We start from the raw sequence: 25,998 nt of genomic DNA on the forward strand, positions 1-25,998 counted from the left end.
ATGAAAAAGCAAGCAGTGGAGGGAGCCCTCATACTACAGCTCACGCGAGAGGTCAAACAGTCGCCCTCACTTTGAGAGCAGTTGCATCGAGCCAGTGTGGGCTTCAACAAATCTCTGGAGGGCCAGAGGCTCATTGGAGACTGGGGGTTCCCTGAGGGCCGCATTGAGAGGCTTCGAGGGCCACAAGTGTCCCCAGGGCCGGGGCTTGGGCACCCCTGAGCTAGTTGAACCAGATTTCATGGTAATAATTGAAATAGTCTGTGCAGTGCAATCAAACAATACATGTTTGGAAGTTCTCCTCTCTTGATCAGTGCTGGTGGAATACTGGCTCCCAGTAAATCATGGTTTGCAATCTGGGGGGAAAAAAAGTTAGAAGTGTGTGGTCTCTTCCTTTCCCTCTCCCTGTGGTGAATTCCCCTTTTGCTTCCCTTATTGATATTAGCCATGGCGTAGTATTGAATGTGCAGCAAACATGATTTTATGCTAACCATGCTCTCAAAACCATCACCTGCTAGCTAACTTCAAATTGTGATTAATGAGACAACTATTGCTGGTGTTTATGCACATGGAATGTTAAACCATGGTTAATGCCAGTATGAAAAGGGAGGGGGGAATTTACTCCAGAGATGAGACAAGGAAGGAAGCAGCATTCCTAGACTGATGCCTGGCTTCTGAATTGGCATGATTGGCAGGAAGCTAGTATCCATCCACCTTGCATTCTGCTATACAAGCCCTGCCCTCAACACTATGCACACCAGCTGGTTCTTGTTTGAACATACCTAAAGATGCTGCCCTTCAGCCTGTCAAGCATTACAGAGTACAGTCTTTAACATGCTGATGAAGTTATGCATGATTCCTGTGTTTGTATGTTATGGGAAAGTGATCACATGGTTATTTTTCTGAGAGCCCAATCCTATGCATGTCTACTTAGAATTAATTCCCATTAAAATCAATCGGACTTCCTCCCAGATTAGTGTGGATAGAATTGCAGCCTCAGCCCAGCCATACAATGAATATTTCTTGGGAATATTTCTCTTCCCCACCAGTGGAAAGGGCTGACTTGGTTCTCAGACTTCTCACCTGTCATGGTGAATACAGTGAGCCCTTGGTATCTGTGAGAGATCCGTTCCAGGATGCCCCCCCCCATGGATACCAAATTCCAAGGATGATGAAATCTGTGGGGGGCTGTGCAGTGCCATAATTATTTACCTGAGGCTGCACCCATTCCTCCGAAAGTCACACATAGCCTTCCAGCCTCCTCAGAATCCCCCAGTTGCGTTTGGGAGGTCCTCTGAGGCCCTCCAGCTGCAGGCTTGGTATCCACACATTTTCAGATCCGCAGATAAGAAGGGCCCACTGTACCTGCTTATCACTAAATGAGGACTATGTTCATATGGGCATTCATCATGAAAATGACATAATAGAATCTTGTTGCAATAGCTTTGCCATATCAGAAGTGAATACAAGAACCAAACTTAAGAAAATGGGAGACACTATATTGGCTGAGATAGGTTTGACTTGTTAAAAAGTCTGAGATTTTCAAGGTAATTGTTTGTATGTATAGGTGGGGCCTCAGTATCTGCAGGGGATCTGTTCTTGGACTGCCCCTTGGATACTGAACATCGTGGATACAGCGATTTTTGGTCCCTTTTGGCTTCTACGAGTTTCAGACTGGTTCCTAGAGCTGGAAAAACATGACTTCCAGTTTCCTGAGGGACACTGGAGGTGACATTGTAATGCCTTTTAAGGCATTCTGAGGTCCAGGGAAGCCGTCTTGCATTCTTTTGGCTTAAGAGCCAGGCTGAAGCCCACAGAGGAAGCAGGTGGACACACGCTTCCTTTGTAGGCTTCAGAAAGCCCTCTGGAGGGGACCAGTCCTCCTCAGAGGGTTCAGGTGGGGACAAGTCTGGCCCAATGTGGGTTTACCTGCATTAAATCTGCAGATAATCAGGCTCCACCTGTATTTAAGGAACTTTTTCTTCATCATGGTTTTAATGGAAAGTGTGTAAGTCCCGACTGTTAAGATTTAAAAAACAAACAACCAAAGCTATACTGAAAGGAATAGTATGGGCAAGATGTCACCAGCTATGGATTGATGCCTTTCATGTTCTTTGCACTAATTCCACATGGACAAAATACAGGCATCAGCTGCAGACCTCTAGTGCATGAGGCTTTTCTTTGGTGCTAACCAGAGTTGCCCATTCCTGACTGAGGCACAGTTTATTGTTATTTTCAAAGATTCAAAAAAATCACCGTGAGGTGACATTTTCTCACAAAGTCTTACAAATATACACCTTTGCTTAATATTACTTCCTTTTACCACATTCAGGAAGAATGTAACCCTGTATAGAAGATAGTAAATGGTGAACTTTACTGCTCAGAACAATGAAAATTGCAGGGAGATGTTACCTCGCGAGGATTGTTTCGCCTCAGAAAAGTGCTATGTAAATAGGGACTTAAAGGACAGGCATCCAATGTTTCCCATTCTATTCAATCTCCTGTTAGGAGGACAGCATCTTTAGGTTTTATGAGCAAAATCTATTCAGATTCATCATGTTCTGAACAGGAGGACTTGGGGCTGTATGAGAGCCAGACTGTTTAGTGCCGTGGTTTTTAAGTGTTTAGTGTCAGGGACCCACTTTTTAGAATGAGAATCTGTCAGAACCCACCGGAAGTGATGTCATGACCAGAAGTGACAGCATAAAGCAGGAAAATTTTTAATAATCCTAGGCTGGAATCCTACCCACACTTACCTAGGAGTGACTATCATTGTTAAAAGTATATACACACTAACCTGTTAAAAGTAGAGATCCGTAACATTTCCTTAAATGCAGTCACATAGCAGTCTAATATATTAAAAATAAAATATTGAAATGAATGTGGACCCACCTGAAATGGGCTCGCGACCCACCTAGTGGGTCCCGACCCACAGTTTGAGAAACACTGATTTAGGGTGCAATCCTAACCCACTTTCCAGCACCAACATAAGGGTAATGCAACTTCGAGGTAAGGGAACAAATTTTGCCTTACTTTGAGAAGGCCCCCATGATTGCCCCTCAACTGCAGGATGCAGCAGATGCCCCACTGGCACAGCTATGCCAGTGCTGGAAAGTTGGTTAGGATTGCGCCCTTAGTGTGTCTGTTTTGCTTCAGTATTTTGTTAATCTGTTCCATTTAGACTGTTAGAAAATGGCAGAAAGTTGCAGGATTACTCTTAACGATGTGACCCAAGCGTGTCAAACTCATTTTACATAGTGGGCTGAATAGCATCCATGGTGCCTGGGGAGGGCTGGAAGTGACATCATTAAGCCAGGAGTGATGTCCTTAGGCAGATGATGCCCAGAAATGAGAACTTCGTTCTCTAGCAAAGCAGCACTTTTCAATTGGTGCTGCTCTTATATTTAGGAGGGGAGAGTAACTGTCCCTCTCATCCCAGCATAGTGTCTTTCTAGTGGCAGTTTGCTGGTGTTCTTCTGCATCATTTTAGATTGTGAGCCCTTTTGGGACAAGGAGCCGTTTAATTATTTGATTTTTTTTTTTTGGTCTGTAAACTACTTTGTAAATTTTTTTGTTGAAAAGCGGTATATAAATACTGTTAATAATAATAATATTAATGAAGGAACTCATTAGCTGCAAATGACAAAAGAGAAAATGTGCAAATCTTGATATTTTCAAGATATGGGAGAGCCCAATTACCATACTGGGAGAACCCAATTATAATGTGAACCATCCTTTCAGCAGTGCAACTTCTGCCACAGTGTCACTGCACAGCTCAGCAGCTGAGAGGTGGTCTGTGACACCTTGGCAGAAGCAGTGCTGCTGAGAGGGCAGTCAGTGTAATAATTGGGCTCTCCTAGCACCTTGGTAGCATCTCCCTTTCTCACCCTTTTGGTCTGCCCCCACGCTGTAGCATTCCTTGCCTTGTATGGCCTCCTTCCATCTCTCCCTGCCAGTACTTTGGCAGAAGCAATGCTACTGAAAGGGCAGTACTGGGGGAGCTCACTTATGGGGGGGATTAAAAGCTTCCAGGGGAACATATCCAACCCATGAGCCTTATGTTTCTCACCCCTGGTATAACCCATCTTTTCAGTAGCTGTACATTCATGGAGATATTGTCCCACCACACAGGGAGATAAACTAGGAAGAAGGGTCTTATGACCAAGAACTGCCAACATTTTCACCTGAGAACCTCTGAGCTGTAACATATAAAGGGTCCGATAAACCTTGCTAGAACTGTCACCACTTTGGATGTTCTATACACTCTGGTGACATTAAATTCAAATCCTCTAACTTCGGTCCTGAGGTGAGGTGAGTTGCCTCAGTAGCAGATTGTGAGGAAGGGGGCAAGATGGCGGTGGATTCACCTTGCATCTGCCGCCTGCTGTATGTACAAGCCGTATTGACCTGCCATGAGCAGGTAGAAAGTAGCTCATCCACCTTCTTACCCTGCGTCTGGCTCTGTTTCTTCAGATGCAGAAGTGCAGGACATCCAGTTTGATTTATAAGGACTGTGCAAATGAAGGAGCTTCTTCATTTGCATGAGCCCTTTAAATATGGAAGTCCTGCACTTTCAGCCTTTGAAGGAACCAAGCCAGGAGCAAGAAGGTAAGGGGCTTTTTTTTGGTATGTGCACAGAGGTATTGCAGCAGATCTGGGGTGGCATTGAATGGTTTTTCTGGGTCATACTGTCCTGCTGGAGAATTGAAGTTTCCCATTCATATGGGGTTCTTGTGTTACCATTAAACTTTCAGAAGTCCAGACCTGCTCACTTCAGATTCCACTGCCCTTGAACCTGTTCTTGGGTGTCTGGTTGCTGTGTTCTGACTTCTGTCTGGCTGTAAGGTTCACTAATACCTAGAGATGTTGTCCCATACCAACCCCCTGTCTCTCCACACTTGACAATACTGCAGGCCTGTCCAAATTGGTAATCTGGTTTTCCATCCTGTGAGGGTTCAACATTCTGCAGTTGGCAGGTTGTATGTATTGTCAAAAATGCCAAAGACACTCAGTGTTTTTTGAACAATTCTTTGTCGGAGATATCAACCCTACATCACATTCGTCAAGTGTCAGGTTACTTGTGAGGAGTGTTTGCTTTTAGCATGGATTTTGATAAGCCTTTATAAATTGTAGCACTACAAGTTTGAATTGATTAGGTCAGTCAACTAAAGCCTTAATAGATTAATATGCAGGATATCACAACACCTTTATGACCCCACTCAGCTGTTCTGTAGGGAAGAACCAAAATCCTGCCAGGCCAGCTGAGGTATCAGTCATGTGTTGGCTTGAAAAGACCACAGATCAGCTAAACTTAGCCCAAAGGTAGACTTCTACCACCCTGTTACTAGCGGTCCTTAAACCCAGGAAAGGCAAACGGTCTCATAGAATCCCAGCTGCTCATAGGAACAGAAGCACTTAAGCCTCATGTCTCCCTTAAGCCTGACAGTGCTGTGGGATATGGTTTCATCCCGGATTTGTTTAGAGCCCAATTTTCCTAACTCTTCTAAAAGCACAATGTGTTGCAAGGCCGTGACCAGCACTGTGAAGAGACAAGCAGCAGGACTTCCTGTTGTCTTACGCTTTCCAAGTGGCTTTTTCCCCCAGCTTCTGGAAAATCAGTACAACACACACTAATTCTCCATAGCAGGAAATATTTGTGTATAATACAGGGTGAAATAATTGCACTGAATACAAAGGATTTAAAATCCCAAATTTACTTTAGTGAAACTACTGCAGCTTTGTTCAGTACATCCATCTTATTTGTCCTATTTTATGATTGAACTACTACATTTGTTTTGAATCTGAACCCGTGAGACTGGTGCTTCTGTATTTGCCAGTAAAGATTTGAGATCAATATGTAGCAAGTTACTAAATCTGTTCCTAGTGTATTGTACTTGCAGATGACTGATGCTATTAGGCTCCTTAGAAATGAAGACTTTTTGCTTAACTGGTGCACAGCAGCTTGCAGTTCTCATTTTCTAGCTGCCCAGTGTGGTGAAGGAAAAGCAGTTCAAGGGAAAGAGGGAGGGGAAGAATATACGAGTCCTAGAGCTCTGGTTTACTGTGAAGGGGGGGAGGGGTGCCTGTCCTTTAATGAAAGCAAGAGAAGAATTGGATGCGCACAACCCCAGGATTGGAATATGTCCCAAGGACTGGATCATCCCTGTCGTGCCAAAGCTAAAAACTACTGCAGCTGGTAGAAGTTCTGCACTGTAAATAAGAATGGTTAAATGACACCTTGTAAAAAGGAAGAAAAAGATTTTAATACAAAACATTTTTTATTCTGCTACATGATGGAAACTTTCTGTCTTAAAGAACTTTATTTGGAAGGGGAATCAATTACCACTAGATTTTCGTCTGGCTTGTACTGAACTGTATGTTCCTAGCATAAAGATGGGCTTTATCGCCTGTGATCTTTGATATGTGATTTAAGCTTATAGCTTTGAGTGACCAAACATTTTACAGAGTAAAAGTTCATAGAAATAAGTAAACTGATATTTCTGAGTCTTATTTATCAGGACTTGTACATGTATTTGTACAACTGTTTAGAAAAAACACACCAGGATATTCAGTGAATCTCTAAGTATCCTGCAAACTTCTGTGGCACAATGGATGCTACAGATAATTGATTTTTTTTTAAAAGCAGATACTACTGCTTTAAGATGTTTGTAATATTTCAGAATGAATAACTTCCCTTTTGAACATGCAGCTGAAGAAAAAACACACTTGGGATTGGGAGTGAAGGGGGGCATAAATGTTGCTGGAAGAGGTGCCAAAGGTGAATGCAGAAATAAAACTCTGTACCAAAAAAATGTTGACAACAAATAAATATTTTCTTGTTGGTTGTATGTTGTTTTTCCCTGATGGAAGGTAGGAAAAACTAGACAATGTGTGTGCAAAAGTTCTCACTTTTCTTCACCTTACTGTGACATTGCACAAAGTATAAGCCTCGCAGGCAACTAATTTTTAATTGAGCAACTGTTGAAAGGATGCCTTGCTCTGCATAGCACCTCTACTCTTGCAAAGGATTCTTCCTCCACCTGCACACTATTAACAATGACAGCTTTACATTTCTATTTTATCTTGCCCTTTCTCCATTGACCTCAGAATAACACACAACATTGTCTACCCTCCTGATTTACCCTCATAACAACCTTGTGGGGTAGGCAAAGAAGTAGCTTCTGGGGAATTTTTACAAGATCTGTGCATAGGGCGGTATGTGTGTGTGTTATATTTCTGCAGAAAAGTCCCATAAAATAATACTAGATGCAGAGTAGAGTTGTCCCCAAATCACAAGCTGTCATTGCAAATGTCGCTTTTGTGATTGCAAAGTTGTACTTGGAAATGTATGCACAACAGCAGTGAAATCTTAGCATCAGATTTCAGTGTTTGGAGTCCCTTGCATCTCCTCATCCCTTCCCAGCTGGAATTATGCAAAATTGGGGAGACATGGCAGGGTACTCTGCAAATGTTCGTATTTTATAGTGGGTACAGAAATTCAGGGTTTTCTTTATGTAGAATTTGGATTACTTTGACATAGAATCTTAATTTTTTTTTTTTTTTACAGAGTACACTGATCCCTGCCTATACCTGAATATAGCTAGACGGTACTGGCACATTGTATTCTACCATCAGTCTGTTTTACACAACCTGCTGTACAACGGTCATTATAAATGCACTCATCTTTTTGCCTTTAAGAAAAAAATTAAAACATTTGTCTCTTAACAAGAATTTTTTTGAACAGTCTGGAATATATGTACGTCGCTTTCATTTTTGTAAACTGTCACCTTTTATAATTGCAGTTAAACTATAGTGATTTCACAATATACCACAGCTTAGTTTAGTAGTATTGGCCCCATTCGCTTGAATGGAAACAGAACTTCAACCATGCACTTTTAAGGATAGGGCCAGACTGAAATTTGTTTAGCAGGTGAGCTGGATTGTCTAGGGACGGTTTTCTCTGGATCTTGATTTTTTTCATATTAGTCAACACTTTTAAAAACAAGAGTTGTGCTATTTTTGTTTTCATGTGTGGTCATTGGCTCAGCTTGCCAATTGTCAGGATTTGATCCAGATCTTGGGGCACAGACCACCTCTAGGGTGTAAGTAGGTAGCATAGTTTAGTAACTTACAATGGATAGGGCCAGCTCCTGCCCTCTTCCTTTCCTACATCTTCAGTTCCTTATTGTAAAAGTGATGTATACAGACAGGGTTGCATCACACATGTATGTTCATCAGGATATTAAGTCTTGCAGGTGTGACTGGGATGACACAGATTTCCCATCACTGAAACAGCTTTCACACCTTTTCAGATGCAGTGCTTGTCTGTATGGTTCAGCCCATTCATATATTCAGCAGCCATTCATAAAGCATACCGTAATTGCACAATCATGTATGTATTTATGCAGAATTAAATCCTGGAATGATCCATAGAGCTAACTTCCAGGTAAACATGGACTGGATTGCACTCCAAGTAAGGTGCATGCTTTTAAAGCCCAAAGTATTGCCTTTTAATAGCATTGTTCCCAAGCATCTAAGCACAGCATGCACTACAATGCTTTTCTTAAGAAAGGATGAAGTTTACCAATTTGAGAATTTATTGTTTTGGGTTTTTTTGTTAACAAGAACCAAACTTCTAGTCCTCAAGTTAGGCCCTAAAGATAAGATAGAAAAAGTATGAATAATGCCCATTGTAATTCAAAAGTTAAAGGGGTTGGGGGTTATTAGACCAGCTTTCCTGTGGTTAGATCCTGAGAGCACTATTCTATGCATATCTGCTAAGAAGTAAATCTCACTGTGTTCAATGGGACCTGCTCCCAGGAAAGTGTAGAATTGCAGCCTGAGTAACTGCCTATAAGCACTTATATGGAGATTTGCATAATTTATACAACATAAAATTCAACCTCTTTTTTTGTTCAGGATTCTGTTTTTAAAGTGCACGGTTGTCTCTATAGAGATAAGGTTGTCCTTGCTGAGGAAGTGAACAAGGGCATCCCCAATAGTGTTGTGCCCTGAAAATGTGGGAGAGTTGAACAGCAACAGTCAAATGTTGATTTAAATATGGCATGGGATCAATGGAGGATCAATCAACTACTATGCTCCTTGGCCCAGTGACATAATGGCAAATTCACTGTCTTCTGTAATTTTATTATGTTCTCCTCTTTGCTGATTATGTTCTTTGGTTGGTCTGTAATCTCTTTTTACAGATTTATTTGTCATGATTCACATGGTGTAAAATGAAGCCTTTGAATATATACTATCACCCATTTCCACTGTTAACGCAACTGCCTGGTAAACGGCCTTCTTACCTGCCTGTGTTTCTTTTTCAGGATTGATGATTGCTAGCTTAAAATGTCTGGAGAGGACTGGTGGAGAGGGGAAATCTGCCCATATTTTATGTGTCATCTCATAATAAAGGTCAGCATTCCATAGTAATTCTCTTTCATTGATTTTCCATTCTTTTAAAGTGAAAATCAAATAGAATTACAATAATGAATGTCTGAATATACCAACAAAATTGGGATATTTATCAGGAAAGGAGTACATTATAACTTTTGGAGTTATTACTGTGGGTCAATTCACAACGTGTATTAACGGGATGTTGGGAAGTTTAACCATAGGACAGACCAAACAAAACCCTCAAATAGCTAGTATCTCAAGAACCCGCCCATTCCACTCCCAACATGTGGCTTTTGATATGCTTTAGCTACTAGTACTGGCTGGTTTTTCTCATTTTTTATTTAGGCTATGTCTTCACACTTTCAGTGCTCTTTCATCACAGTCTAGGAGCCATAGCTGTGATGTTGGGACACCTTTATGGGTGATAACTATTCCAAAGGCATCTGGAACACAGACTGGTACAAGATGTTCAAAGAATTTGATGCACTTGCACTCAGTTGGAGAAACTTTCAAGCTGGTTTGTGAGTAGAAACTGTGGGTCTATTGTGTTGCACAGTCCTCACCAAAACTACCTGAGAAAGGACCCACAGCTATATTTCACCGCTCATTGTTTTAATCTCACAGCCTGCCTTATGGTTCAGGCAAGGATTCTTGCCCATTAAGAAACTGCTGTTCTCATTGCATGAAGGACTATGGGAATCATGAAATGCACAATATTTTAGTAGGAGTTTGCACAAGTTCCTACTGTGCCTAGAAGTTCCATCCTTCCAATCTGGAAGAACAGGAGCTTGCACTGCTCATATACTAATGAGGAAAAGGGAACTCTGAATGTTTAGAAGTATTATTGTATTCAGCCATGGTTTGGAAGGGAGGAAATATTTGTAGCTCAACACTTAACAAGCAATAATCGGCCTTTTCAGCCACACTAGACGCTGTTCCAGAACCACTATTCAGAGCGCGATACCATAGTCTTTCGAGACTGAAGGTTGCCAACTTCATATGGAGAGACATTCCATCTTTTTAGAGATAACAAGAAAGAATAAAATTTCTGATCTTTCTGCACCCGATCTTTTTAAGGCCTGTACAAAATATTTCCTGTTAACTGCAGGATTTTTCGTAAGTCTGCACTAATGAAAGTGAGCTTCATCACTGTGTGTTTTGGAGTAGGAAGGAGACAGCTGCAAAGAGCAAGGGAGAGAAAATAGGTAAAGAGGACTACCAATCAGTTTGCACCTCAGGCAAGATGTGATTTGTCAAATCTGTTTGTAACAGGATAAATGAACTATATCTGAAAACATTCCAGGGTAAATTGATACTAGTGCCAACAATATCAAAACATGAATTGCCATATAGCCAACTCTTAAAGTTGCTGACTTCAAAACTACTGTGCCTCAGTAGAGGCCACACTAGCAACTAAAGCCTTTCACGTTTTTATATGAATATATAAAAATCAGAAGTGTTAGTTTTTCTAGGAGATAGGCATCTATGCAGTCCAGGAGTTTGGTGACTCCCTAGGGGTTATATCACCAGCATTTTTTCTTAGGCTTTCAATGGATTTGGTCTATCTTGCCTCAAGAAGTCAGTTTAAGGGCAGTGTGACCTACTTCAGGGTAAATGTGGTTAGGACTGAGCAACATAACAAGAAAAATTTCACATCAGTCTATATCACAGGATTGTAATTTCACAAATATTGCTATTTATATTGTGCATACCAGATTGAAATGAATATGGACCCAGAAGACATATCAGGATTATCTCTCAAGCATTATGGAATTGTGGTGTTTTCTTGCACAAACCATAGAAATGAAAAGTAACTGATATCTGGAGGCTACATGACTGGGTTCACCACCTAATATGCTTTCTTGAGTCCACCAATTGTGGATTGTGGTGTTGCTATTTATTTATTTTCACATTTTTAAAAGGGAGGGCATCCTTTGTGTGAGCCCTGTAAATCAAACCAGAAGCCCCACACTTCCAGGTTAGCAAAAACCACACAGTGGAGCATGGTAAGGAAGCTGATGAGCCACTTCCTGCTTGAGTGAGCGAGAAGTGCATTGTTGCAGCTCACAGCCATAGCATGTTGGGAAGGAAGCGGTAGCAGACTTGGGATGAAGTGCACGTCAAACCCACCACCCTCTCACATCCCCCCCCCCGCCATCCGCCACTGATCAACATCAAGTAGCCTCATGGCTGGGCTGGCTGTGATTATATCAATTCTCTTAAGAAAAGTTGGAGAGTACTGTACCTCTTTTGCATGCAGAAAGTCTCAGGTATCATTCCTGGCATCTCCAGATAAGGCAAGGTTTGCCTGAAATCAGTGAAAGGTTTGTCACTCTTGCCTGAAATCCTGTTGAGCTGCTGCCAGTTAAGGCAGGTTTATGGTACATTTATGGTCCAATCGTAGCCAGGGCTGGCCTGGAGCGTGCAGCACCACTGGCAGAATCGTATGTACTGAATACTATGGGCCAGCTTAGCATTCAGTGAGAAACATTTTACTTACCTCTCCATTGGCTGCCTCATCCCCAACGGTTCTCCTCAGAGTCACGCCAGCTCTTGGCTCAGGGACTCATTTCATTCTGTCTTCTCACCCACCCTAAAAGTGCCTTCCTGTTAAATCCCCGTCCAGTCAGGAGAATTCCAAGTTGGGATCTTAACAGAGTCCTCCAGGCATTAAGAGCACATCTTTTTGAACTCATGGCCAAGATTCCTCTGAAAGAACCCATAAGTCCTTGTTCCTAGTGACAAGAACATTGGCCAGAAGTTTCCAAGCTAGGTGCCTCATCTGTTCATCTAGCTATGCTATGCACCTTTCACAAACATAGGCTTGTTCTCTGTACTGACCCACATTTCATTCCAAAAATTAACACCTCCTTGCTCATAAGGAGAAAGAGGTGACCCTTCCCTCTTTTTCTCCTTGTAGGCAACCTTCAGTCTCGAAAGACTATGGTTCTCCTAAGTCCTCTCATTCAAGGGAGAAAATCTGGCATAATCTGGACACCAGAAGGGCACTACACAGTCTGGTTAGGAAGGGGAGATAAGATCTGATGTGTGGCCACTGCCAAGATCCAATCCTCTCCTCTCCCCCCCCCCCCCCCGGTCTGGCCTGATTCCTGCCCCAATCCATCTCCAATCCACAATTACATTACCTGTGCTGGTGGAGATTCTGTGACCTGCTGCTGCTGGCTCAGGGCTTACTGGCTTCCATGTAGTTGCTAGTGGCTGCAGAATGCAAGATCTGCCAGCATAAGGCCAAGATAGAATTGGGCTCAGTGGCATCACTAGGGGGGTGCGGGTCGCACCGGATGACACGCATGGGGGGGATACCACTACTGGCCAATATTTTAAAAATCTGATTTGGTTATTCATTTCATGGATTGTTACTCATCCCCTTTATATTCTGGCTTCGCTCCAAGGAGCTCAGGACACAATGCATTGGGGGACAAACACTGCTTTCAGCTACTGAGACTAGGTTAGTGACTTGCCCAGGTTTTAGACCTGGGTTTCTCATTCCAATAGTCCGCATAGCTGACAGTTTTTCTCTTCCCAGCTCATCACAGAAGTGCTGCAAACATACCAATGCACCTCACCCTACCAAGAGCAAAATACAGAGATTAAAGTGACAATTAAAGTTTACTGGCAGGACTTCCAGTAAAAAGCAAAACAAAAAATCAAAAGCTGCTATTGCATTGACTATGATGGATGCAGATGGTCTTGCTCCATTCTATGCCATCATTGCTATGGCAACAGCTTCCGGAGGGGCAGCCATATTAGTCATAAACCGCAAAGAGTTGCAACATCTTTAAGACTAATAAATTTCCTTCTGCATAAGATGTGTGGACTACTGTACACTTTGTCCAATGCATCTCTGTGGTGAACTCATGGGGCAGGGTAGGGATGCTACTCCATAAGTATGGTGCTACAACATAAGTAATATGGTGACATGCAGTCCTTATACAGATGAGAACATAGTGTGTGTCTTTTTCTGTCTCTGTGGAAAGTAGGTCTTTCTATGGGTCCCAAAGGGTTCCGAATTACAACCCATGGGCCACATCCAGACTACCAAAATATTTTGACCAGCTCACTGAGTACAACAGTATTATAATTACATGTGCCCTCTCACTCCACACTCCTCTACCCCCAGCTGCCGCCACACACTACCCTTCTTCTGCTACATGAAGTGACTGCTGGATCAATTACTTTCACTGAGAACCCAGCTGAAAGAGAGAGCAAAATGTATGCATTATTTTCTGCAACTGACTTGTTTGCCCTACCAAGCACCAGACTGAGTGGTCTAGCCCTGGTAGCTGAAGGTTTGGGGATTCCTGTTCAATGGTATAGTACAGTGGTTCTCACACATTTAGCACGGGGACCCACTTTTTAGAATGAGAATCTGTCAGGACCCACTGGAAGTGATGTCATGACTGTAAGTGACATCATCAAGCAGGAACATTTTAAATAACCCTAGGTTGCAATTCGACCCACACTTAACCAGGAGTAAGTCCCATTGACTATCATTGTTAAAAGAATATACATAGTAGCTTGTTAAAAGTACAGGTCTGTAACATTTCCCAAATGCAGTCACAGACTATGGTAGCATCAAGTCTAATATATTAAACATAAAATATTGAAATGAATGGGGACCCACCTAGTGGGTCCCAAACCACAGTTTGAGAAACATTGGTATAGTATGTATGGCAACAGCTTCAAATTTTGTCTGTGATGGTTGTGATAGTCCAGTGGTTCCCAAACTTTTAAGCACCAGGATGCACTTTTTAAAACAACACTCTAACAGGACCCATCCAGGTTTACTGGAACTTTTAAAAAAGGAGATCCAGAAAGAAATTTTATTTATTTATTTATAACTAATAATAACCAGGAAAAAAGAGCCTCAAAGATTTATCTCCTTATATTTACACATGCTTGCAAACTTCAGGAGCTCAGCAATTAGTTATCAGATCTTTCCATCAACCTTTGGCTACCCAAAATGGCTCACAAACAACAAAATAAAACAAAGTTTACAAGTATATATGTATAGATATATTATGAAACACATATCTATTAAGTATGTACAAAAGTAATATTAAGATACTGTCATAATTTTAATTGTTTCATAATACATATGTATGTTTTATTTTGTTTGTGAGTCATTTTGAGGGGACCAAGCTAATATAAAGTGGTTCTGAAACTGTGGGTCAGGACCCACCAGTGGATCGCAACTTGATTTTGCTAGGTCGCCAAAGGGATCTGATAACTAACTGCCTTAAGCCCTGAGGCTATCAAAAAATCAGATATTGTAGCTGCTAATTAACCTGCAGCTCCTGCAGTTTGTGAAATAGCTGCTAATTGCCCTGCCTCACTCCACTCCCTCTCCTTTTCCTGCAGGTGGGGAAGATTTTAAAAAGCAAAAGCTGTTTGTAGAACTCAGTGGCATCTGTAGGGGGTGCAGGCCGCACTGGGTGACATGCACGGAGGGGGGTGACACCACTACTGCCCAAAATGTTTAAAATCTTGGTATTTTTGAATATTATTGTAGGAGTTTGAGGCAGGCGAGCCCCAGCGAGAGGCCTCAGACTTGCTTCAGGGGAGGGGGTTAAGGCACCCTGCTCTGGCTGGTTTGCCCTGGTCTGGGGCAGGTGCTGTTGGCTGCACTGCCTCCTGCCTCAGCTCTCTTTCTGCTCCCCCATCATCACCTGCTTCCTCTTGCCCCTCTCCTTCCTGCCTGATGGAGCATCTGCTGGCCCTTAGGCATTCCTGGTCCGGCCCCTGGTATCCACTGACCCAGTGTGGGGCCTGGCTGCTGGTCTCTGCCTTCTGGGACCCCTGCTCTGGCAAGTCGGGGTCTGGGGGGACCCTGACATCCTATATATACATGGCTGGCCTCCCTGCTCCAGGTGACGCTGACCCTGGAGACGACATTGGTAGAAGTCAGTGGCAACGTGACTGTGAAGCGCCACATCCAGCAGGAGCGAAGCCAGGCAGGGAGTGCAGGCCCTACTTGTAATTTTTGTGAGCAGTTTAAACCTTTGGGAACTTCAAATCTTCGGAGCAACAGTGGAGCACAAGATCCCTGTGTGCAACTGTCAGTGCTGTTTTGCACTGACATACTAGACCTGTGTGCGTCTACTCAGAGGTAAGTCCATTGAGTGCAAGGGGACTTACTCCCATGAAAAGCCTCTTCCCATGCATGTCTGCTCAGAAGGAAGTCCTCTGCTAGTCAATGGGGCCTGCTCCCATGTAAGTGTGGCTAAGATTGCAGCCTTAGAGCCCAATCCTGTGCATGTCTACTCAGAAGGAAGTCCTATTACAGTCAATGGGGCTTCCTAAGAATCTGGGTCACCTAAGCAGGCAGCCTCTGCAACACACATTCCTCCAATGCAAACCCGCAAGTTCCCTGTGGAGACCCTGAGACGTGTCACTCTGGCAGGTTCTTATCTCTACGGCGCGTGGGTGTGGCCGGCTTGTGGGTGAGGCGCTCTGGCCAGTGTCTATGGCCCTGGCGGAGCCGCTCTGGCAGCGGAACCTCCGAGACTCTCTCTGCACCTCCCCTCGCCTGGCTCCCGCAGGAGAGAGGATGGAGCCGCCTTTCGGGGCCCAGTTCGAGGAGTCGGTGTTCGAGGGCGGACGGCGGGGGGAGCCCGAGGGGCGCGGCGCCCCCCTCTCCCGAGCAGCCTATCGCGCCCGCTGCTGCGAGCCTGAGGTGAGTGGCAGGCAGTCCTGGTATCCTGGGCAGATGGAGACAGCCGGCTTGTCACTGCTCAGAGGGAAAGCTGAAAGCACTCTGCACATGCTCAGGGGCAGGGCTTAAAAACACTCTGCACGTGCTCAGGGGCAGGGCTTAAAACACTCTGCACGTGCTCAGGGGCAGGGCTTAAAAACACTGCACATGCTCAGGGGCAGATCTTAAACACTCTGCACATGCTCAGTGGCAAGGCTTAAAAACACTGCACATGCTCAGGGGCAGGGCTTAAAACACTGCATGTGTTCAGTGGCAAGGGGAAAACACATTGTACATGCTGAAGGGTGAAGCTTAAAAACACACTGCACATGCTCAGGGGCAAGGCTTAAAAACACTGCACATGCTATGAGACGAGGCTTAAAACACTGTGCACATACTCAGGGGCAGGGCTTAAAACACTGCACAAGCTCAGAGGCAAGGCTAAAACACTGCACATGCTGAGGGGCGAAGCTTAAAAACACACTGCACATGCTCAGGGGCAAGGCTAAAACACACTGCACATGCTGAAGGGCGAAGCTTAAAAACACCCTGCACATGCTCAGGGGAAAGGCTTAAAAACACTCTGCACTTGCTCAGAGGCAAGGGTTAAAACACCCTACACATGCTCAGGGACAAAGGCTTGACCAGTGATGCTTATTCCTTGCACTGTATTGTGGTGGCACTGAACAGTAGTACAGTGTTTGTTACAGGCCCTTATCCAAAAATCTGCAATCCAGAGTGTTCTGAAATAGGGAACTTCTTGAGCACCAACATGATTTTTTTGCCTGAAAGAATAAAGTCACACACTGTTTCATGCACAAACCTTGTTTCATGCACAAAACCATCACCCACATCTTTCTGTGCTGCCCGCACTATGCTGAGATGCATTTAAGACATCTGGACTCTGTGATGAGAACTGAGTGGGGGTTGCTTGATTCTGCTATGATCTCCTATATGTTAAGTGATTTCTTTACCGTTTACCGATGCATTTGTTTAGCTCAGTATCAAGAGAAAGAGTGTCGGAGATTGTTGAGCCAAGGTACACAAAGTCATGTCGTGAGAATGGATAATGACCGGATCCCAATGGATCTCCTCTATGGAGAACTCGTGCAAGGAAAGCGCCCTACTGGTAGATCACAGCTGCAATACAAGGGCATATGCAAGAGGGATCTGAAGGCCTTAGGAGTGGACCTCAACAAGTGGGAAACCCTGGGCTCTGAGCAGCCCGCTTGGAGACAGGCTGTGCAGCATGGCTTTTCCCAGTTTGAAGAGACACTTGGCCAACAGTCTGAGGCAAAGAGGCAAAGAAGGAAGGCCCATAGCCAGGGAGACAGACCAGGGACAGACTGCACTTGCTCCCAGTGTGAAAGGAATTGTCACTCCTGAATTCGCCTTTTCAGCCACACTATACGCTGTTCCAGAACCACCATTCAGAGCACGATACCATAGTCTTTCGAGTCTGAAGGTTGCCAACAACATAAGTGATTTCTCAGTGGAGAATGTTAATCGGGTGGTAATGTTCTTGCAGCAGGTGATGGAGCTGCATACAACAGTGGTTCAAAACCTTTAGGAAGTCATGCACCACTAAGGCAAAAATTGGAATTGTCATGGACCACATACAATGCCAGCTGTGGGCATTTTCTGCCCTCTCTCATGGTCTGTGGGGAAGCATCTCCCAAGTGAGCACTCCTCCCACAGACCACCAGAAAGGATGGAGAATGGACAGCCCACACCTGCAGCCCTGGTGGTCCATGGGGAAGCATCTTCCAAGTGAGCATTCCTTCACAAACTAGCAGAGAGGGTGAAGAATGGAACACCCACAACTGGTACTTCAGTGCTGGCTGCGGACAGGCTGTTCTCCACCCTCTCTGGTGGTCCATGAGGGAGCTCTTGCTCGGCAAGACACTGGAAGTGATCAAAAGTGATTTTTTTCCTGAGGCCTTGGAGACCACTTCTCAGGGTCATGCAGATCACCTGTGGTCCATGGACCACAAGTTGAGAACCAGTGGCGTAGAAGGAAATTTCGCTGTGAATAAGTTTAGGTTATCGCTCATTAGTTTTCTTGTCTTGTATGTGTTATATATGACAATGAAGAATTCCGAACTGAAAAATCTTGTGTAAAATTACCTTCAGGCTATGTGTATAAGGGGTATATGAGATGTAAATGAATTTTGGGTCTAGATTTGGGCCCCATCCCCAAAATGTCTCATTATGTATATGCTAGTATTCTGAAATATGGAAAAATCTAATACCCAAAATGCTTCTAGTCCCAAGCACTTGGGATAAGGGATGTCCAACCTTTACTTACTACTGCCTAAGTCTTAATCAAGGAGGGTTGCAAATGATTAAAAACAGCTCAGTAACAGTAATGCCAGAACAAAGTTTTAAAAGTTTGAACAGCACTCAAAACCAGTAATGCCTTAAGTCATACTCTCTTGGGAGATCATTGCCAGTAAGAACATCAGAAGAGCCCTGCAGGTTCAGGCCATCAAGTCCAGCTTCCTGTATCTCACAGTGGCCCATCAGATCCCTTAGGCAGCACACAGAAAAGATACCTTCATCCTGTTGCCACTCCCTTGCACCTGGCACTCTGATAGGCTACCTCTAAAATCTGGAAGTTTCATATAGTCATAATGGCTTGTAACTGTGACCAATTCTTCCACTATAAATCTATCCAATCCCCTTTTAAAGACAGAAGGAGATCCAGGGTATCACAACAGAAAAAGGCAAATCTCTAGTATAAATTGTATGAGGGGAGAAGCTGGTGGAAGTACAGTTAGGTGTGAACTGTTGCAGCAGAAGCAACGAAGGGGGAGCACTTTACTAAAAACATATTTGTTGTGGCATAGGTTTTCATAGGCAAGAGCCCACTTCATTAGATGCATGATGTGGATAGTAAAAATTGGGTGGCTGTGTTGGAGTGTGTGTATTCGCACACATTCAGACACAGATGTGAAGTGAACTATTAATACATGTACACTTAGAATGAGAATACAGAAGTCAGTCAGTATGCCCATGACACAAACGTCAAACAGGGCTTGTTTGCTAGTATTGTTTCATACCTGAAGGGGATAGTGGAACAAAAGAAAAATGTAGGTTATTAGGAGGCCATGGTCCCCATAGAGTTTGAAGCACTTCTGCCCTCTTCAAGCTTAGTGATGATGACCGTTCCCCATCTTACCACTGGCTAGTGGGAGCATCCCCTAGAGACCCTGTAATGATGCAGAGGCATCTGTAGGACACTCCCATTTGTGCTGGTGTCACAAGAGTGCGACGCTCTCAGACAACTAATGACACACTGTGCTCATTCTAGGGGGATTTGGGCATAGCCTAACTGGGCAGGCCTTCTGGAGGGTATGAGCCCATGAGAATTGTCTAACCTGGCTGATCCCTGGTGTTGCTGAAGTGTATACACGATAGGAAATGATGACTCTCTCAAACCACTTTCAAGTTTCTCAAAACTATTGTCCATCTCTAGTCTTAACTGCGCATTTCTTAATAACACGCCCTATTTTATTCCCCACGCATAGTGGTTTTGTGAGGAAGCTGTCAGCGAAGATGATGCTGAAAGTGTCAATATGAAAAAATTTAGAGGAGATTTGGCATACAAGCAACAAGAATTTAAGGTATTTTATGACACCTTACATGTTCATTTTTTCTTGTAAGCAAAACTTCCTTTGAACGTTCTTGATATGCTTTTAGGCACATGATACAATTAGAAAATCAACTTTTCATTGATTAGTTAGTGAATCAATTAAAATGTTTAATCTATTAAACTATGCCCCAGTTAATTGGTTTTTTTAAAAACAGTACTTTTTTAAATAGTACTGTTCTCAATAGTTATTTAAAAACTTCTGCTGAGAAGTACCTTCTTGGAAAACATCCTCTCTATTTTCTTGCACAGGTTGTCTGCCATAAGGCAGACCTGTATCATTCAAAAACACAGAAAGTATGCTTCAGAACTATTTTCCAGCCCATTGTCAATTTGCATTGTCAAATTGATAGATTTCTTGATCACATACCCAAACCTCATAGAGATCCATGTACTAGTTTGATTTTGATACTGGCCATCTGTCATAACAGAAATGTAAAATGCAAGTGTCAAAAATAATTTATTTTTATTTTAATGGGCAAACGGTATGTCGAATAATTTATTTTTGTTTACAGTGCTCATAATGGTAACTTGCAACATGAGACTCAATTAAAAACAGCAAAGATTTTGATTATGCTAATACATGAACAGCAGGCCCAAGCAGTACTTTTAAATATCTGTTAGCTAGCAAATAAATTGATCTTTTGCAGAACCTACAAATTTTCTTTACCTGATAGCAACTGGGGCAGAAATTCATTGATCAGTAGTGTCCTCTCATGCATATCAACTAAGAAGGAAATCTCACTGAGTTTAGTGGGGCTTACTCTCAGAAAAATGTGCGTTGAATTGCAGCCTTAATTCATTTATCATGGTGAAACCTAGGTAAAAACTGCCCCAAACAAGCCGGCTGCCATTACCAGTTGCTGTTTTTACTTATTTTAGATTGGTATTCTACTCTTTCTCAAAGATTGAAGACAGCTTGCAAACCTATGAAAATAAAAGCCTAGGGAGTAAGAGATCAGCTGACTGTCAGGCTGGGGAGTCATCCTGCTCCTGATTTTGAAATGATCCAACTGGAATCCATCCCTGTCCTTGACCTGGATCTTGTCTTACATTTTATGTCCTTGCATAACATTGGATGAGAATTGCCTCAGTCTTTCAAAATTACACTGAGATTTTAAGTTCAGCCTTTGCACATCCTATTTCAGAAGGCTCTCTTCGAATATTCTGACTGCCTCATGCTGTTGGCGCCCAGCAACATTGCCATGAGAAGAGATATACAGGAAAGCCGGGCTCGCTGTTTAGTTCATCTGGGAAGACATCAGGAAGCCTTGGAGATTGCGGAAATGTTGGTTGGTAGTATTCCAATTCCCTTCCTCCTCACAGGGCTGCCACAATGGCTTGTTTTCTACTACTTAGTTTCCTGGCAAATGCCACTATTGACTTTTCCTCCCTTTCCCCATCTTCCACCCACAATTTTTTCCAGTCATTACTGTAGTCATTATGTTCAATATACATCTGCTAAGGATGAGGGGAGCATTTGCAGTCACTTGAGAAGAATAGATGGATAGGAATTATTTTATTTTTGTTTCTCAGTTGGAAAAAGTTACTTGATCCACACCCCTAATGTTTGAAAGAGTTCACCAGATGAATACAGCTGTCATCATATCATCTTATAATAAGATCTTGTGATTTTCTCATATCACGATAGCTGGAACAATTTTTAAATAGGCTGTCATTTGTTGCCTATAATGTTTACACTGGCCTTGTTAATTCTAGAAATTGTTAAGGATCTCGACTGGGTATTCCTTGTTCAGGAATTGAGCATTCTGTTTTTCCAGATTTTTTTCCTCCAAACTCTCTACTGCCTTCCTTATTCTCTCATGGCTTTTCTTTCTAGAGAAGTGGAGCAACAAACACCGACCATGTGACCGTGGTACTTAGCCTGCAGCTTGCCATTTACCGAACCCTGGAGCACATTGAGAAGATGATTGAGTGTTTGCAGAAACTGATTTTGCTGCACCCCTTTCATCCAGAGAACTGGAAGCTGCTTGCTGAGGCATACGTGAGCCGTTTACGGCTTCCAGCGTCACTCTCCGTGTTGGCCGCTGATTTCCAGGGAAGTGAAAGCTTAAACATAAATAACCATCTCCAGGTTTCGTCAAGTAAAGTTGGCTTTCAGCATCAGAAAAATCACAGCTGGAGGAAAGAGATATCTTTGCACCATTCTTCTAAAGCAACTGACAGTTTTGGGCCTTGTGAGGAATGCCAAACAGTAGCAAGACCCATCAGCCCCATAGACAAATTGGAGGTACAGGAGGAGTCAGAAGACAGTTGGATATATGCGTGTGCTTCCTTCATTAGAGCAAGGTACTGTATGAAATAACAATAGCATCTATAGCTTTATAGACTTTTCCGGGAAGGGGGGAACATGTAGAATATTCTACAATTCTCATTTTGGAGCCAAAACAAATGTGAAATGGAAAATCCATGATCTTCTAATTTTATTTTATTTCATTTCAAAGCACCCACCAGGAGCTCCAGTTCTGATGGAAGCAGAAGAGAGCACCCTCCTTTTGACTGAAAATGTTTTTCCTTTCTTAACTCTTTCTCCCTATGCCTCTTTTTCCAGTATACATTGACCCCACCAAAGCTGCTGTATGTTTTCTCAACACAGCAAACAGGTCCTTATATAGGGAGTGACCTAGATTGGGGGAAAGTGATGCAGGGGCAAAGGGTTAAAACCTTCCTCCCCTGTCCTTCCAGTGCTTGCTGCTTTATAGTTGCTGTTCTTTTTAAAAACCAGGAGCTCCTACTTCACATCTGTTTTGGTGCTGTATGGTACTTGTTGATATTGCTGTCAGAGGCTTCACAAGGGTTTGTATCACCTGGTGGGAGAACTCATTGCGTCACCTGCAAGATGGACTTCCTCCTGTACCAGACCATACAGAATAAATTACAATATCATATTCACAGCCTAAATGCAGTGGCATCTATAGGGTTGGTGTAACCCCCCCCCCCCATTAACTTTATTTATTTTAGTATATAACAGTACAGGTCACCCAACAAATCAGCCACCAAAAAAAAAAAGTGGCCAACTTGATGACACTCACAACATTCAATTCTATTTCTAGTATTAGCTCTGATACATAGAAATGAGAGCTGACACATACAAATACCTTATTGGTTCCTTGCTGTGTCATAATACTTCATTGGCTCTCAGAACAATCTGTCTCATTGGTCAGTTTTGAGTTAAGGAAATCCACTTTTTGTTACATAGGGCAGTGGTTTCCAAACCTTTTAGCACAGGGACCCACTTTTTTAAGTGACACTCTATTGAGACCCACCTAGGTTTACCAGACTTTTTAAAAAGGAGATCTAGAAAGAAATATTTTGTTTATAAGTAATAATAACCAGAAAAAAGACCCTCAAACATTTATCTCCCTATTTTTATACATGCTTGCAAACTGCAGGAGCTGAGTTCTTTGCAGGGTAATTTGCAATTATAGTATCTGATTTTTGATTAGCCTCAGGGCTTGAGGCAATCAGGTATCTGATCTTTCTGTCACCCTTTGACGACCCGTCAGTGGGCACCAGTGGGTAACTGAACTATGGATGGAGCTGAACTAACATTGCTGTGGGACAGCACTGCCTGTTTGCTTGTTTCTGCACCTCAGACATGGCTTGCTCAACCTGTACACTTTGTAAAAATTAAAAAATGTTCAGTTGCAAAATGCTCTCACTTTCAGCAGGACATGATCCTTTGAGAACTGCCCTCAACCTCTCACTGTTGAAGCCCAAACTTGAATTCAAGGTTGTTTGCATTGCATTGTGTTTGTCAAAGTTCTGTCTGTCAGAATCTGTCAAACCCCACTGTATGTTCAAACTTATTTTGTTTCCTTTGCCCTCAGGCTCTTGCTTCAGCTTGTACAATCGCAGCAGTCTTCTTTTGCTTTAGAGAGCAACTTAAAGGCACAGCAAGACATTGAAGATATAGTGGCATCCTTTGGATTGAAAGGAGATGTCTTGTTCTTGATGACTGAAGTAAGTGGAGGTTCTGGGCACTGGGTAGATGGGGCTAATTGTGGGATCTGCAGACATTATTCAGATTAAGCAAGCTTGCATCATTCTTCTTAAACAAGCCATGCAGAGCACTGAAGTCGTTGCCATCGCTTCTGCAAATGACCCTGACAGTGAGGGGAAGGGGCCACTTACACAGTGCATTGTAGCACCTGCTGTACTTTCTGCACCAGCCCACTAGCTATACTTTTGCTCTGGGGCAAGGCCAATGTTTTTTGTAGGGGTCTGGGCTGATCTTTATTTGTTATTGAATCTAAAACATGGTTGCTCCCCCCCTCCCCGTTTCCCTGCAGGCAATGGGAGAAGATCTTGTTCCAGCAAACCTTAAGGAGGATGCTCAGGGAGAGGTGAAATGCCTCAGCGCTTCAGCCCTGACCGCCTTAATGACAGCGCCTGAAACAGAATTTGAAAGAAAATGGTTCCAGAAGCTCAGAGATAATTTGTCTCTCTTGCAGTCTTCCACGTAACCCACAACAGCTGCACTAAGACTCTTGTTCTGTGGAATCTTATCCTCACTGTCCAAAAGACTTGTAGGGAAGTGACTAAAGAATGTATGTAGCCTGGTAACCCTGTTGCCCCATTTTTACTCTGGCCGGGGAGAACCAATTACCCGAGCTAATTGGGCAAAGAGGCACTTTTTAAAGTGGGGTCCTCTTATGTTTAATAGGGGGAGAGCAACTGTCCCTCTTCACTCCAGCATGGCGTCTTTGCCAGTGGCTGTTACTGGTGTCTCTTTCCCATCTCTTTTTAGACTGTGAGCCCTTTGAGGACAGGGAGTCATTTATTGATTTGTTTTGCTGTGTAAACCATTGTGAACTACTTTTTGTAAGTATTAATAATTAACTAAGTATTAATAATAATAATAATCAGTGACTCTTCACCTAAAGTGAGTTCCATTTATTCCAGCTTATGGCTATCTTTTCTGAAGTTGTACTTTCTGTTCCTGTCACATATAAGGTCTTCGCAATGGAGAGGCTGATGAACTTGGATTTTTGACAAGGAGCATGGATGTATTGTGACCAACACCTCCCACAGCTGTAATTCAGCCCCATTCACCTTTGCCAGCTGCAGGGCACCATGGTGTCCTCTTGCAAAGGTGCTGAAATGCTTTTTTAGAGTCAAAGTCAAGTGTCTTTAAAACAACAGGTGTGTTCATTGCTCAGACAAATAGCTTTGGAAGTGTAATTCTTACAGTGTTCATCTCACATGCCAAAGAATTGAAACCTAACGTAAAGAACCTTTGAAGGGGACTGTTGGCTTAGTGTCATTTTATTTTATTCCCCACCTCTTTATTAGAAAGTAACACAAGGAAGCCTACAAAGTACCAGTACAATAAAAGAGCATGGAGCAGAGGTAGAACTTTACCTTGTGGAGGTGAAGTAAATGGGCAGACTACACACACATGAAATGACAATGCAGTAGACCCTGTACTGTGCATATGATTCTGCTCAAGGTACATTCAGGTCCCCGATTTCATTCACGTAAGAGAAAAAGACAGGGCCTCTTTCACCAGAAAAGGTCATTCTGTGGAATCTTTCCTACCAGGATAACAGCTAGCCTTTTGTGTTGTATCTGCCACACTTTTCTTCCAGGCATAATGATCATGATGTGCTCAGGAATAAGCATTTTTTCTTTTGTTTCTACCTCAAAGCAACCCACATTCCAGATAATCAAGGCATGCAGGTGTGTGGTTTTAATTTTTTTTATTCTGCCTTCAGGCAGTTCTTATAGGTATTTTTTTTTTAATTAGCAGCAGTTAAAAATCTTGATGTGAGTTGATGCTTCAGGTGTCTTTGACTTCCTCCTTCCCTTTTTGATGTACTAAATATTGCTCTGTGGGTTTAAAGCATATCTCACTGTATAGGTGATCATGTTCCATGGGAGTAATAGCAAATATCGTCCACCTAGTTATTGCAGTACATCTCCTTTGCCCAGAAGACAAGGATTTCTCTATATATTCATCAGTCTATTTACCTTGTGTTCCATGAGTCAAATCCAAAGTGCCTCTCTGATGTGCTCTAGATACATATCCAGCCCCCTGTGCCTTGGCATAGTTGGCACTTGAATCCTGCCCTGTGCAACTTGTTACCCACCATGTTGATACATCCCATCAGAAGTTTGAAAAAGGGTCTTTTGCTGCCTGTCCTGGGTTTAAAAATGAAGAGATACCTGCATGTACTTGGCTAGTAGGCTGTGTTTGGGCTGTCAGATGACA

The 25,998-nt window shown here is 43.0% G+C and overlaps 2 protein-coding genes across 6 annotated transcripts in view; both read left to right on the forward strand.

Annotated features, from left to right (window-relative positions):
- The window catches only part of ZHX1 (zinc fingers and homeoboxes 1), a 26,198-nt gene extending 16,784 nt beyond the window's left edge, over positions 1 to 9,414 (forward strand). For 3 of the 4 annotated variants that reach the window (XM_066623358.1, XM_066623359.1, XM_066623357.1), the window contains exon 6: positions 9,327 to 9,414. The gene's annotated coding sequence lies outside the window, so the exon portion shown is untranslated. Of the gene's footprint in view, positions 1 to 7,564; positions 8,644 to 9,326 lie in introns of those variants that run through there. The other variant, XM_066623360.1, reaches the window with a different exon arrangement.
- C4H8orf76 (chromosome 4 C8orf76 homolog) lies at positions 8,651 to 24,623 on the forward strand. Of its 2 annotated transcripts, none has more exons than XM_066623362.1 (6): positions 8,651 to 9,414; positions 19,642 to 19,737; positions 20,912 to 21,055; positions 21,604 to 22,073; positions 23,615 to 23,747; positions 24,077 to 24,623. In XM_066623362.1, the coding sequence occupies exons 1-6, from the start codon at positions 9,349 to 9,351 to the stop codon at positions 24,248 to 24,250; spliced, it is 1,083 nt and encodes a 360-aa protein (XP_066479459.1). In that variant the 5' UTR covers positions 8,651 to 9,348; the 3' UTR covers positions 24,251 to 24,623. The 2 variants fall into 2 exon arrangements, with proteins under 2 accessions (XP_066479459.1, XP_066479458.1); XM_066623361.1 differs by lacking the exon at positions 8,651 to 9,414 and adding an exon at positions 15,900 to 16,093.
- The last annotated feature ends 1,375 nt before the right edge of the window (positions 24,624 to 25,998 follow it).

This window comes from Tiliqua scincoides, chromosome 4, assembly GCF_035046505.1.
Source record: "Tiliqua scincoides isolate rTilSci1 chromosome 4, rTilSci1.hap2, whole genome shotgun sequence".
Taxonomy (NCBI): domain Eukaryota; kingdom Metazoa; phylum Chordata; class Lepidosauria; order Squamata; family Scincidae; genus Tiliqua; species Tiliqua scincoides.

Bases quoted from the DNA above. Each gene is read 5' to 3' on its own strand.
- C4H8orf76 (XM_066623361.1), top strand. From the start codon at position 15,968: ATGGAGCCGCCTTTCGGGGCCCAGTTCGAGGAGTCGGTGTTCGAGGGC. The intron at 19,738-20,911 runs GTATTTTATGAC...ATCCTATTTCAG, and splicing joins ACAAGCAACAAGAATTTAAG to AAGGCTCTCTTCGAATATTC. The intron at 23,748-24,076 runs GTAAGTGGAGGT...GTTTCCCTGCAG, and splicing joins TCTTGTTCTTGATGACTGAA to GCAATGGGAGAAGATCTTGT.